This window comes from Ylistrum balloti, unplaced genomic scaffold, assembly GCF_031769215.1.
Source record: "Ylistrum balloti isolate Yb309-2 unplaced genomic scaffold, AGI_CSIRO_Ybal_v1 Utg369850, whole genome shotgun sequence".
Lineage (NCBI taxonomy): Eukaryota > Metazoa > Mollusca > Bivalvia > Pectinida > Pectinidae > Ylistrum > Ylistrum balloti.
Window position 1 is genome coordinate 1988002 of NW_026782003.1, and position 13825 is coordinate 2001826.

General features: G+C 35.3%; 1 protein-coding gene across 1 annotated transcript; it reads right to left on the reverse strand.

Moving 5' to 3' along the window:
* Positions 1-533: 533 nt before the first annotated feature.
* On the reverse strand, positions 534-13822 carry LOC132545561 (coiled-coil domain-containing protein 22 homolog). The gene is made up of 16 exons (XM_060209250.1): positions 13773-13822; positions 12055-12226; positions 11475-11607; positions 10295-10425; positions 9821-9905; positions 8409-8578; positions 7911-8117; positions 7719-7784; positions 6854-7093; positions 6462-6578; positions 5120-5221; positions 4409-4516; positions 4025-4120; positions 3501-3560; positions 2399-2473; positions 534-2117 (listed from the first exon to the last, which is right to left on the reverse strand). The coding sequence occupies exons 1-16, from the start codon at positions 13820-13822 to the stop codon at positions 2001-2003; spliced, it is 1929 nt and encodes a 642-aa protein (XP_060065233.1). The 3' UTR covers positions 534-2000.
* Between the last annotated feature and the right edge of the window lie 3 nt (positions 13823-13825).

The following is a 13825-nucleotide window of genomic DNA, read 5'->3' on the forward strand; positions in this document are numbered from 1 at the left end:
CTGAATGGGCAAATTTTGTTTACATGTCACAGTTCCTTGATAGAAGAGACAATGCACATGTTTAAAGCATCTTTTAAAATGTTTAAAATTATAAAACATTTTGAAAAAAAGAAAAATGAGGTGGTTTTATCATGTTAGTATAACTAAACCACCCTTATGTAACCCTGAAGACTAATATGAATAAGTGTTGCTCCATCATATTCTTTTGACATCAAGGAGTGGGATTGGATAGCAGATTTTACATTATTTCGAATGTAAGTAACAATTATTTCAACCATAACTCTTATTGTAAAAACAATGTACATTAAAACAAAGTTTACCAACTAACACAATGGCCTTGACTAGGATTTTTCAGCTGGATTCCTTTTAGAAAAGACCAATGTGTCCAATTTTTATCATACAACCGTCATTTGTCTATTTTGGATTTAAATGTGCTCGGGTAATATATCTCGGTATCAGTAGTTAGATAAATCTACAACATTACTATCAATCAAAAAATAATTTAACTGAAACAAAAAATAGAAATAGTGATTTAATAATCTCAAGTGGCATTCTAGGTACAGCTTCATACAAAGCAATATACAAATGATAATCTATGGAAAAGTTGTCATGAATATTAATAGTATGAAAAAACACATTGCAGTAATTGTAATTATATTTTGTACTTAATTCTTTTAAAAGATTTAGAGATGACTTCAAGAAATCAACAAGGTACCATTACAAGAAAATTTTAAGCTTAAATGCTGTCTAACAAAAAATACTATGTTAACACCTAATTGTCATAAGATACAGCGCTGGACGAAAGTAAAAATACTGAATTGCAGTCGTGTCCACTATTTGCCACATGATTCAGCAAGAAAAATTACATTACATTTAATACACAGAAGAAATAACGATGATTCGTAGTTCGTCACTACACTCTAATTGCCCAGCACACCAATGGGTATCCATCCAAGTAAGGGATAAAAACCAATCTTTTATTAAAGTAACAGCATTGGCTGTATCCTTGCATCTACTGAGTAGAAATATATTCAACTCCAACATGACAAAATGGAATAGACCTCCTGACTTTAACTATCAACATACACAGTACTTTAAGTTTTTTTTTTCAAACAAAATTTAAATTACTAGATAATAACATCGTATTTGTGGATTCTACTAGGTAAAAAAGTAAAAATAAAGGGAGTTATGAAGGATGCTTGGAAGTTAAGAAATAAATATTGCATAAATTAACAAACTACCTGAACCAAAGACAGGTATATGATTATGAACAGATACAATGCCTATACAGGCAATATAATTTGGTTATGTGTCGAACAAAAAATGTCCAAACGATCAAAACAATGATTTACAATAGCAAAGTGCATACAAATTCATATCTTCTCCTTGTAAAGTTAACACAACATACTAAATCACTGAAATTGATCATTATAATTATGTGACCGGGGAGTCAATCAGTGGGTTTGTCTCATTTATCCCTGTGTTATTTGACTTTTTCTAAACTGTGCATCAGTTCCATTCACAAACTTGAATATTTTACTTAATGTTACGTGGGTTGCTTTCTCATCAGATGGTTGTAACTGTCCAGACAGCACAAAATTATAAAGAATAAAAGGATACATTTGTATTGGGGGTGAGAAACAATACAAGAAAAAGTTCAAAATGCACAATTTTGGAATTTCCTTTCAAATCTAAAACCAGGAACTAATAATACAATGTGTTCCATCTTACCCTGTAATGATTATCATAATTCCCTAAAATTCTGAAAATTAATGATATCCATACGTCTAGTTTCAGACATGCATGACCCCGAAAACTGAATGTGCCTAAAGAATTATTTGCCAACCTCAGTCCAGATCTGTACCTGTCATTTTTCTTTCAGGGTCAACCTTTCCACCCACTTACAAGAAAGTGACCTAAGAGTAGGGGGTTGTGTCTGATGCAAATCAAAGTATATATAACTATATACTTCTTCTAAATGAGAGAAATGATTGGAAATCTCAAGATTTTTGTTTCAGTTTTGACATTAAAGCTGTATTTTCCTTCTTCATTTGCTGGTAATCTGACGTAATCTTCTCCAAATTACTCAGAACTTTGTTCTTGCTTTCATTCTCAATCTGTCAAGAAAATCAATGATACATTAATATCACACACCTTGATATTTGCAATATTTTAATATAAAAATGCCGAAAATATACTTTTTATAATATCAAGTGTTAAAATCATTGTCTGGTACTAAGTTTTTGAGAAAAATGAAGTAATACCAAAGAAAAGGAATATGGCGAAACTAACTCAAACTCTGTTTTTATTTTGGAAGATATAAGTGGTGAAAAGAGTTTATTGCAAGAGCAATACATACAAATCTTAATGAAGTCAATACATGTTAACTATATTTTACCTGGTCCTCCAATTCTCGTATCTCCCTCATAATTACACCTGTTTCTTCCACTGTAGATATCAGAAGTTCACAACTCTATAAACAGATTAAACAAAAATGAATGTACAGAACAGGGCAAAATTCATTTATAGAAATTCTAAAGGAATGTGTATCTTGCTACCAACATCCAGGAATAACAAAAGTACTAAAGGCCAGAACAATATAATAGTACACCTGTCACATTCAAACAGAGATCTACATTATTGTATCAAAATGAATCCAAATATGGAAATGAAACAGTAAATATCTACCATGGGTAGATAAAATGACACAGAGAAAGCATAAATTTATTTCATTACAACAAAATCAATTAAGTTTAAAAGAAATCAGTTTGAAACTGAACAGATCTCCACATCAGATCAAAAAGCTGAAAAGAAGGGCAATAACTTCAAAAACTCGTCAGTTCAAAATGCTTTGTGAAAACAGTGCTGTCTGTTTAAATAATAAAGCATATTAGGTTAAAAGTGATCAGTTGAAAACAGAGAGAAAAAATCTGTGGACAGAAGTAAAATGCAGAGGAAACAAAGGGGAGTAACTGTAAAAAAAAATTGTTGAATCTAAATGCCATTCCTATCACACTAACTTGACGTGTCTTCAATAGAGAGAACATTTGCATGTATGTTCTCCATTTGCAAGCAAAGAACAATGCCTGTGTAACAGATTTGCTACTGCTTTCTAACTCCTCCAAGACTGGTAAGCATTTTTTTTTAAAAGAACAGAAAATATGAACAACACCAAAAAAATAACCAGATCTTATAAAGATATTTGTTTTTGTATGTTACAAAAAAGTACAACGCTTCTTCAATCTTCAAAAACCAACATGTTTATGATCAGTACACACACTATGAATGATTTATTTATACAGAACACATTTCCTTCTCATACACATGCAGTACAAACTCTGGAAGGCTGGGGAAAAACAAATTCTTTTTGTTTCAGACAAACAATGGTGGATGCTCACCAAGCCAATCTCATGATCTACATTATATTTCTGTTTGACCTTCAATAACCACAGCAATGTCACGATGAATTCTGTATTGAATGGCTGTTTGACGTGTCTTACCTCATGTAAAGCTGCAAGGTGCCTGTAGGCCTTCTTAGCTGCTTCATCTCTCTTGGCATTCTAAATATAAAATTTATTAAGTGATATATACACAAGCATTCTTATTTCAATATTGTCAAGTTCTTCTGTCCCTAAGATATCCCTATCACTGATTTCATCTAAATAAAGTGATATAAAGAAAAATGTTACTGACAAATATAAACACAACTCAATGGAAATGATCAAGGGCCATCAGACCAGAAGTTCTGCCTCAAGAATGGGAACCTGGCAATGTACTATAATGAAGATGTTTGAATGATATAAATTCCAAAGTACAAGCCATTGTAATGCACAATGAAATCTTATGATAATGTAGAGGACTAAAACAAACAGTTTTAATTTCCCAACAACTGATAAACTTTGGTCAAATGACTCGTACTAACCACTACAGACCAAGGAAGACTGAATGTGTCAGTTGAAATAATAATATTACCAGTTTTTCTGACATGTGAAAGGACGACTGAGGTAACAGTAACTAGACTCACTCTAAAGATTAGTTCATCAGTCACAGTAAATGTTCTGTCAAGTTTTCCAGTTAGCTGGTTTATCTCTTTCTGAACAGCTCGAGTATCAATCAAAACCTAAAATGTACAGAATTTTCTATAAAACTGTTGTAAAAAAAAGTGTAAAATTCAATAAATGTTTATGTAGTCTACAAAACATGATGCTTAAAGTTACGTTATTTTGCTTTTGTGAGTTGTAATAATTTGAACGTATTAAATTTTATTATCTGAAATGTGAATATATGCATATATATAACAAACACAGAATTAGCAGAATTTTACTCAAATACCTCCGTTATGTTGTATCATACTAATGAATTTATAAAAGATAAAAAAAAAAATTTGAAGCCTCGGAGTTGAACTCACTGTGCTGATTCCATCTTTCTGCTTTTTAATGTTTGACACTATTTCCATAATACGTTTCGTGTAAGCTGATCTGTTGACATCTTTGGTCATTCTTTCGTACTCGGCCACCTGGTAACATTTATAATAGCAATAAAATTACAACCAGAATGAGTCAATTATTTTTATGATACAAAAAGAACCCTATTTCTTTAAAAAAAACAAAAACAAAAAAAAACATGGACATGCTAAAAAAGCATCACTGGAAGCAAGGCTGATTAATTAACATATTCACCATACTGAAGAATGTCACACTTCATTTTACATGAACATAGGAACTTGTTAAAACTTCTCAATATCCAAATAGTCTCCAGAAACTAAAGTTACAATAGACAGGAAAACATTTATGCAGATTTATTAACTTTCCATTTAAACAAGGAACAAATTCTTTATTCACAACACAATCAGTTATTTACATGATTAATCTACTGTATGTCATTGTGACTTACAACATGACTACAAATGAGTGATCAGTAGGTGAATTAAATCATATAATAAAACTGTCTAGGTTGAACCCTGAATAGTTCAGAGACTGTCCAATTCAGATACCTTGTGGTGTTATGACATGATCTCTATATCATATTCCTGATGTTGTAGTTAATATACATACATTCTTTTGTCAACAATCTACATCAGAATAAGACACAGGAGATTATGATGTACAGCCGATCTTACCAACTGTTTTAAGTGTTCTTCTTTATGTCTGGCTTCATCAGCTACCTCCTTCATTCTCACACGGAATGCCTTAATCTCTTCAAGTTTCTTCTCTGCTTCAGACTGGTAAAATAGGCAACAGATAGGTATAATGGATGACAAACAACAGCCTTGTGAGCCAAATGACTGGATACAAACCAAAGACTGATAAAGTAAGCCATTATGACAAAAAAATAAGATCATTATCAATAATCAAGCTTTAGATATAATTCGTTCCTAACAGGGAGAAGAAAACAATGAGAATTGACTCTGAGGTTCCCTATAACGAGTGAGCTCCTGAAATCCAACATAGTGAAGACAAATCTCCTGACTCTAAGGTTTACCATCATTAGTGGTCTCCTAAAACCCTGTAGAGAGCAAACAACACTGAGACTGACATTGAGGTTCCCAACCATGTGGAGTCTCCTTAAGCCCTACAGATACAGAAAGAGGTCTGACCCTCCTCTACCACATGTGGACTCTATACACACTACAGAGTGCAGACAACTCAGAAGACTGACACTGAGCATCCAAATCATGTGGAGTCTCCTAAAGCCCTACAGATACAGAAAGAGGTCTGACCCTCCTCTACCACATGTGGACTCCTTACAACCTACAGAGAGCAGACAACTCAGAGGACTGACACAGCATCCAAATCATGTGAACTTTCCTAAAGCCCTACAGAAAAAGGACTGACCCTTCTCTATCACGAGTGGACTCCTTACACCCTACAGAGGGCAGACAACTCAGAGGACTGACCTGAAATACCTCATCATGAATAATAAAACCCTACAGAGAGGACAACTCAGATGACTGACCCAAAGTTTCCTCATCATGAGCAGGCTCCTAAAACCCTAAAGAGAAAGGAAAACTCATATGACTAAGCATGTGGTTCTCCAGCAGGAGTGGTCTCCTCCAACCCTTTAACTCAGAGGACTAACCCTGGGGTTTCCTACCATTAGTTGTCTCCTAAAACTTTAAAGGGAATGGACAAATTAGAGGATGACTCTTAGTTTCCCTATCGTGAGTGACCTGGTCATGTGACTTCCTGTATAATTCCATATCAAAATTGGTAATGACAAGTACACATGTCAATTTCTATCTTAACAACTTTGACCTTGACCTTTGATTCAAGTCAAAATTTGAACTATTACATATTTTACTTCCTAACATCTGTAGAAGTTTGAAGTTTCAGCAGGATAAATCTTAAAATGAACTCAACAAAGCATTGAAAAGCAAACATGGATGAAGACAGGGACAGAAAACATAAGACGATACATGTGACATATATAAAATAGTGTTAAGAGATATAGAGATCACTAACCTCCTTTTTAGAGCTGAGATCTTTAAGCTCTCTGTACTGGTTTATTAAAGGTGCTCGATGCTTCTCCCACTGATTAGCAAGCGTGACAAGTCGCTGGGCGCTACTGTCCACCACAGTCTACAGGAAAATCAAACCAGACAATAACAGTTATTTGTATATCATTACCTATTCAATTTGAATAAACTTAAAAATATTCAAAGGTTCAAAACTGGATTGTAAGTTGAACCAATGAAATGAACTTTGCTCCAGCCCAAATATTTATCATACAATGATATTGTATTGAGTTTGGTAGATAAAGCTATGATGTTAAATTTTCAAAATTAAAAACAAATTCTTAAAAAGATTGCCTTGAGTTTTGAATTTAAATACTAATTGTATGTGTATGTTAGTACCTGTAATTTTGCAATATTGTTTTCAGCATCTGGCAGCAAGTCAAGTGTCCTCTTTTTAACCTTGTAAGCCTCTTCCTTGTCTGTGTTGGTGCGAGCCTGGCTGGTAATCTCCTCCTCCATCTGCTGAACACTTGCTGTGAAAGTCCGCATCTCCAAGTCCATCTGCTCTAGCCGAGACACCAGGCCAGACACCTCTTCACGTAGACTCTCCACCTCCTTCTCTCTCTGCTGCTGAATCTCCTGGTAACGTAAAACAGTCACAATGATTCTTCCACCATAATTCACATATCAAAATTTTGCTACCAAACACTAATCCGTGCCACAAACAGAAGGCCCACAGGGCCAGTATCAATTACCTGGCTTGGCTTGGCTAAAAATTGCTTCATTAAAACTACAGGATAAAGGAATTCTACATATCCAAGTACACAACACAAAACAACTCTATTTTCCTATTTGACCCCAACCCTCTCTTCTTAGGGGGTCAGCCAAACTATTGATATATCAGACCAAATTATTCATACCGGAGAAGTAGGATTTGAAAGAATTTACCCTATTTCTCCTGTTGGGCCCCATCCATCCTGCCCCTGACACTGAGATTCACTATTTATTCCAACTTGATTATGCTTCCCCAACAATGCTTCAGACCAAATTTGGACAAAATCCAATCATTCCTATAGGATTTTAAAGAATTTGCTCTATTTCCCTATTTCCTCTTTTGAGCCCTGCCCCTCAAGTCCCTGGAGGTTGAGACCCATCATTTTTACAAGACTGACCTCCCTTCCCCCTTCATAAAATGAATGAATTTTACACAACCACAAATGACAGAACATCTAAAGGGTTACCCATCCATGTTTAGTTTATATACCTCTTCTGAGTGGCCTTGACCTGCTTCAGAATCCCCTCCCATCTGTGACATGGTCTTCTCTTCATCCTTAAAAAGCAAAATGTATCATAAGTCCACATATACTAATATTCTGAAACTCAAAAAAAGAATTTCATACACCCAAATTAAAATTATAACATGATTACCCCAACAAAAAGGTTTGCCAACATTTACCTTTGCAAATATGAGTTGTTCTGTGTGCGTAAAGCGAGAACCTTTGGTTTTAGTACCACCCCCTGCCCTGCTGCTAATAGAGTCTATCATCTGTTGTAGATCCTGTGCCTTCCTGGAGGCTGCAAAATCTCCACTCCTCTGTACATCCTGACGCAACTGGTCCATTACTCGCTTTTGTATCTTGTTCTTTTTCTTTTCTCTGTATTCCTGTCAGAATTCAACATGCAATAATACATCCAACAAGTATAACAGTATCTTATACACCTTATGTCACTCAAGATCTTGTGATGCACAAAAGTCAAATACAGACTTAACAAGTTTACTATCTTTTCCCTTAAGTAGATGTCAAGTTTATTCCTTTGAATAAATTTGATTTACCACAACTCACATGCTATATAGATAACAAACCTCAGCATTTTTATCAGTAATTCACAAGTTTTTTCCTGTCTGCTTTTACCTCTTTTGATACCCTTAATACCAATCCAGCCTTGTTCTTACTTGTTCTGACAGCCTTGAGGCCAATCCAGCCTGGTTCCATTCATTCTCCCACTCCTGCTGGGCTGTTATTTCACTAGCCAGTTTCTCAATGACAGATGGGGAGGTATCATGGTGATGGACTGTTTGATTGGTTACATAGGGAAGACTTTGGGAATAATAGGATCTTAATACTGGAAATTAACCAAAAGTATTGTTTTAGTGACAATACAATAACAGAATTGTTCAAATCCACACCATTGTTTTTCAAATTCTAATTGAGTAGACAGTCACATGCTGACCATAAATGAAAGCATTCTGAAATTTGAACATAAATCATTCAGACTCGATAGCAAAAATGCTTTCCACAACAAGAGATCCCAGAGGGATCTTGGCGCCCACCATTTGAGGATCTGTTTTCAGTTCTTGAAGATTTGTTTATATTTTTTTTTGTTTGTTACAGGTGTTGTAAATGTTCATGAACTGGTCTTCATTGAATGTACTCAATGATGGCACAAGATATTTTTATTAAGCACCTATTAGCAAATATCATTTGAAAAAGTTCCCAAAGTATTATTAGATAGCAGTCAGTTACAGGTGGATAATGGACAATATGCTTGTGCTGTATTACTGTCGACATCCAAGATGGCTGCCTGTGGGCCATCTTGAATTCGAATCAGTCCAAAAAAGGTACAATGCTCAACTAGGGACAAAGGGGAAATTGCATATGAAATTTGAGAAAGATCCATCCAGTTCTTTTTCAGAAATAGCGGTAACAAACTTTTACATCCAAAATCCAAGATGGCTGCCTGTCGGCCATTTTGAATTTGAATCAGTCAAAAAAAGGTACAATGCACAACTAGGGTCCAAGGGGAACCTGCATATGAAATTTGAGAACGATCCATCCAGCACTTTCCAAGAAATAGCAGTAACAAACTTTTACATCCAAAATCCAAGATGGCCACCTGTCGGCCATCTTGAATTCGAATCAGTCCAAAAAAGGTACAATGCACAACTAGGGTCCAAGGGGAACCTGCATATGAAATTTGAGAAAGATCCATCCAGTACTTTTCCAGAAATAACGGTAACAAACTTTTACTTCCAAAATCCAAGATGGCCACCTGTCGGCCATCTTGAATGCGAATCAGTTCAAAAAAGGTACAATGCACAACTAGGGACCAAGGGGAAACTGCATATGAAATTTGAGAAAGATCCATCCAGTACTTTTCCAGAAATGGCGGTAACAAGAATTGTTTACTGACAGACGGACCACGGATGGCAGGGCGATTTGAATACCCCACCATCTGATGATGGTGGGCTAAAAAATGAAGTGATAGAATTTATATAAGAGTTTTCTATGAAACAACTCTGAATTCATTGCTACATATGGCATGGTTTTTGAGATATGGATCCAGATTAAAGTCATGGAATCATACCTTTGGGAAGTTTCCTTTTAAGGTCTGTCAAGCCCTGAGGTATATGTAGGTGGGAGGCATGAAACTTACACAGCCCGCTGGCACCCTGGTGAGGGAAACATGTATTACCATGAGAGCAACACCAGCAAAAAGTCAAACATAACTTTTGCAAAGAAATATCCATCTGTCATATGTAAAATAAAACCATCACTTCACCTGGTGATGTTAATATAACACATACAAATAACAAATATAACAAACAAAAAAAATAACCAAAAAAAACCGTATTTTTCATTTGTCAGATGAAGGTGCTGTATAATTGTCATTAACATGAATGACACTGATGACATAAGATGGAGAGGATTCCAGTACTTCTCATGTTGCTAACTGCTATCAGTACAGTGTATTACATAGTTGTAGCACTAGTGTTATAGTTGCAGTACTAGCGTTAGACAGCTATGCTAGGTTTGTGTGTTGAGTTGTTGTACACATTACCTCTCTTTGCCAGTGTGGAGGATTTCCCCTCCATGCAATACTTTTTTGTTTGAGGTACGGCGGGGTCCAAACAGAGTTCAACTGCTGAGCCAGGGTAGAAGCTATCGTTCTCTGTAGCAGTACAGATGCCCCTAAACAAGGACATAATAGTGTTATTCCATATGAACAACTTATATTTTATACATAATACTAGTGATCATCAATGGATCGTACTGAAATTTCACACAATATTAAAGGATTCTATTTAATTTGAGATGTAAAATGACATTTGATTGGTCAATGAAAATAATTTCAGACAATGTAACCAGGATATACCACTCACAAATTTCTCATTTATATATATATATATCTTGTCGGGTCCTGTTGGACCCAATGAAAATAATTTCAAACAATGTAACCAGGATATACCACTCAAAAATTCCTCATTTACATATATATATCTTGTCTGGATCCCGATGGACCCCAACACATCATGAAAATGATTTCAGGAACAATAGTGTCCAAAAGGTCAATGAATTTGTTCTTGACTTTGAATGTTATTTGTATCATGGACCCTAAACAATATAACCTAGATTTCTGAAATTATGGACAGAAAGAAAAGCACCAGATTATCCTTATTTTTCCTTTCATAAATAATAAATAATAAATAAATAATAAATAAATGAATTACAATAGGGATTGAATTGTTCTGAATTGTCATGATATGTCTATATCACTGTCACTGACATATTGATGTATTGCTGGTCTCAAGTTTTATGACAAAATAGATTTTCAGGACTAAATGACCTAAAACAGCTAAATTTGCATTTCATAATATTGATCATGTTACACTCACTCCCATCTAGTGCCTATTTCATATTATCTCTGAGAAACTTTACTTTTAACAACTTCAACTTCAACCAAATCAACACACAATATCTCTGCAAACTGAATTTACAGAGTTTTAATGATAATGTATATAAAACATTTGTCAGTGAATGTTGTAGTCATGTTTCAGTTTTGTTGGGACTCAAATACTTCAGTCCTGCATTCATGATTTTCCTGTGGGATTTACTCAAATTTTGCGGACCCACTATATCTCGTAGTAGTGGGATTCATCAAAATTTTGGAAATGGTGTCATAGATTCCCCTGAAAAAATCCTACAAAAAAATACTGTATTTGGAAGTGTTGTAATCTTACCCAGAACTTCCTCTACTGCCTCTGCTGTTTCCTTAGGTAACTTGTCCACCAGAAACATAAGCACTCTCCTGATTTCTTGTTCATTGGAATAGAGGAATGTCTGGTAACCAATTTCACCTCTGTAACCAAGTTCCTTGAGAAAATATGAAAAACTCATTCATCATCATTTCATCTTCACATATTGAGATATTTCATTTTGTTGACAGAAAATTTTAATTAATGAGCAATTCATAAAGTAGTCAAAATGCATTTGTTACTTTACAACCATACAAAATCAATAGTTTTCTCCCTTCCTTCAGATTCCGATCTTTATAACACCATGAAATAGAGAATTTTCTCCCTGCCTTCAGATCTCGATCTTTATCACAGCATACACAAAATCAATAGAGTTCTCTCCCTTCCTTCAGATAGCGATCTTTATATCACCATGTACAACAGAGTGTTCTCCCTTCCTTCTTTCTGAATCTATTTAATAAGCCTCTTGCTTCATACATATTCATAATTAACCTAAAAACCAATGTGGCTATATAAGAATGCTCCTGCCAGTACTGTTTACCATCTATGGATAAATATAAGTTACCTGGATATGAGCAGCCATAGACGTGCCAATCCTAAACTTGGCAGACATTCCACCAGGAAGTGAGTTTGGAAGATCCACTTCATTATTGATGACCTTGAGACATCTTACAACTGCTGACACTATCAGCTCTGTTGAGAATTGCTTCAGATTTGTGACATCCTCTTCTATGTCACTGTTAGAATTATTCAAAATAATTAACTATTATAAAATTATGTTTGTAAGCATATAAATTTTATTTAAAATGTCAAAAGGTTACAAAGGGGGTGGGTGGGTATTGTGTCCAACATGATAAAATAAAGGCAGACCCTTCTGATCTTATTTTGCTTCCTAGTGAGCTTTTTACCAAGCCTTCTGAGGACTGTATTGATGTTTGCTGGTCCATCCATCAACCTTTTGCAATCCTTTCCAGAGACTCCATGCAACATAGAGAGATGCAGACTGTCCCTGAACTGGTCTTTGTGTGATAATGCATCAGCAGGATTGTGCAATACAACTTTTGCACCTGCACAACTACTTTCTCACAGCCATAGAAATAGTGTAGCCCTGGTAAAATACTAGCCGCAATATACCACTCGGCTAGAGAGAAATAAGTTAAGGAATGCAAAAGGGCATCCTTAGCACACATTTGGTCCGAGATCACCACATTACAATCTATAATTTACTGTGTTGAGAGGCAAATGCAATGGTTGAATACACATTCTGAAACATTGTTGAAGGGTCTTGTTCTTAGATGAGTAAAGGTACTCATTTTAATAGTGTATATAGATGTGCTCATGAGCTCTATGAGGATGCTTGCAAGGTAGGAAATGATAGTTTAAATTGAGGATTGACCATCTTATGGGGAGCGATTGAATATGATTTCAAAACACCCCTTGTTATCATCCAAGGAGATTTCATGGCTGCACCATATAGAGGTCAATTCCTAGCACCGTGTATTGTTCCTCTAGTACAACTGATGTTCGAGCAGGACATGTACGACACCTTGCCAGAAGTTACAAGATTTAGTCGTGCTTATCGAACAGCAAATAATATCCACAACCTAGACTGACCTCCAAACAGTCATGACCTCTCCCTAATAGAACATCTATAGGATGAGTTGGACAGATGGATAAGATGTGGCTGAATCCTCTAATCAAGGTTGCTCAATTGACATCATCACTTGATGAGGAATAGAACAGCATATTATTGGGGTCAACATCCGGATCAATTAAATGCAGAAAAAATATTGTGCAATCACAACAGCTCATGGAGTCATACAAAAAAAAAAAAATGAACCCAAATCGCTTTTCACTTTAAGAAGAGTACCCTTGGATTAACTTGAAATTTTAAGACTAAACGTACATGTGGTACATAGATGACATTTTCACAGACGACAGCATGGATCCCAACCTTTCAATTGCACCGTTATTGCATTCTGTTACATTTATTCATTGTTTTTAATTTCGCGTAATATTTCTAATTGTATTTCCTTTTCCTTTCGGTATGAAATGTCAACGAATCGGTTTGTCCGCATAAACGAACAGGTCCCAGCTGACAGACACTTTTAAGACAGTCCTCATCTCACCCACTCAAGAGTTTGACAAGCCGGTCCATGACAAAAAGGAAAACATTGTATTTTCACGTACATGCATTGTCGTAGATGTTGCTTTAAGATTACTTTGTAACAATACTAAATTACTAAGTAGATACAAGAATGTTCAATTTGAAAATACACGTACCAACCGATCACTCGGAGGGAGTGAATGATAATGTGATCCACCTCCTCCATCTT

Bases quoted from the DNA above. Each gene is read 5' to 3' on its own strand.
- LOC132545561 (XM_060209250.1), bottom strand. From the start codon at position 13,822: ATGGAGGAGGTGGATCACATTATCATTCACTCCCTCCGAGTGATCGGT. The intron at 7,785-7,910 runs GTAAATGTTGGC...TTGCTTTTTAAG, and splicing joins AACAACTCATATTTGCAAAG to GATGAAGAGAAGACCATGTC. The intron at 4,517-5,119 runs GTAAGATCGGCT...AAATGTTACCAG, and splicing joins AAGAACACTTAAAACAGTTG to GTGGCCGAGTACGAAAGAAT.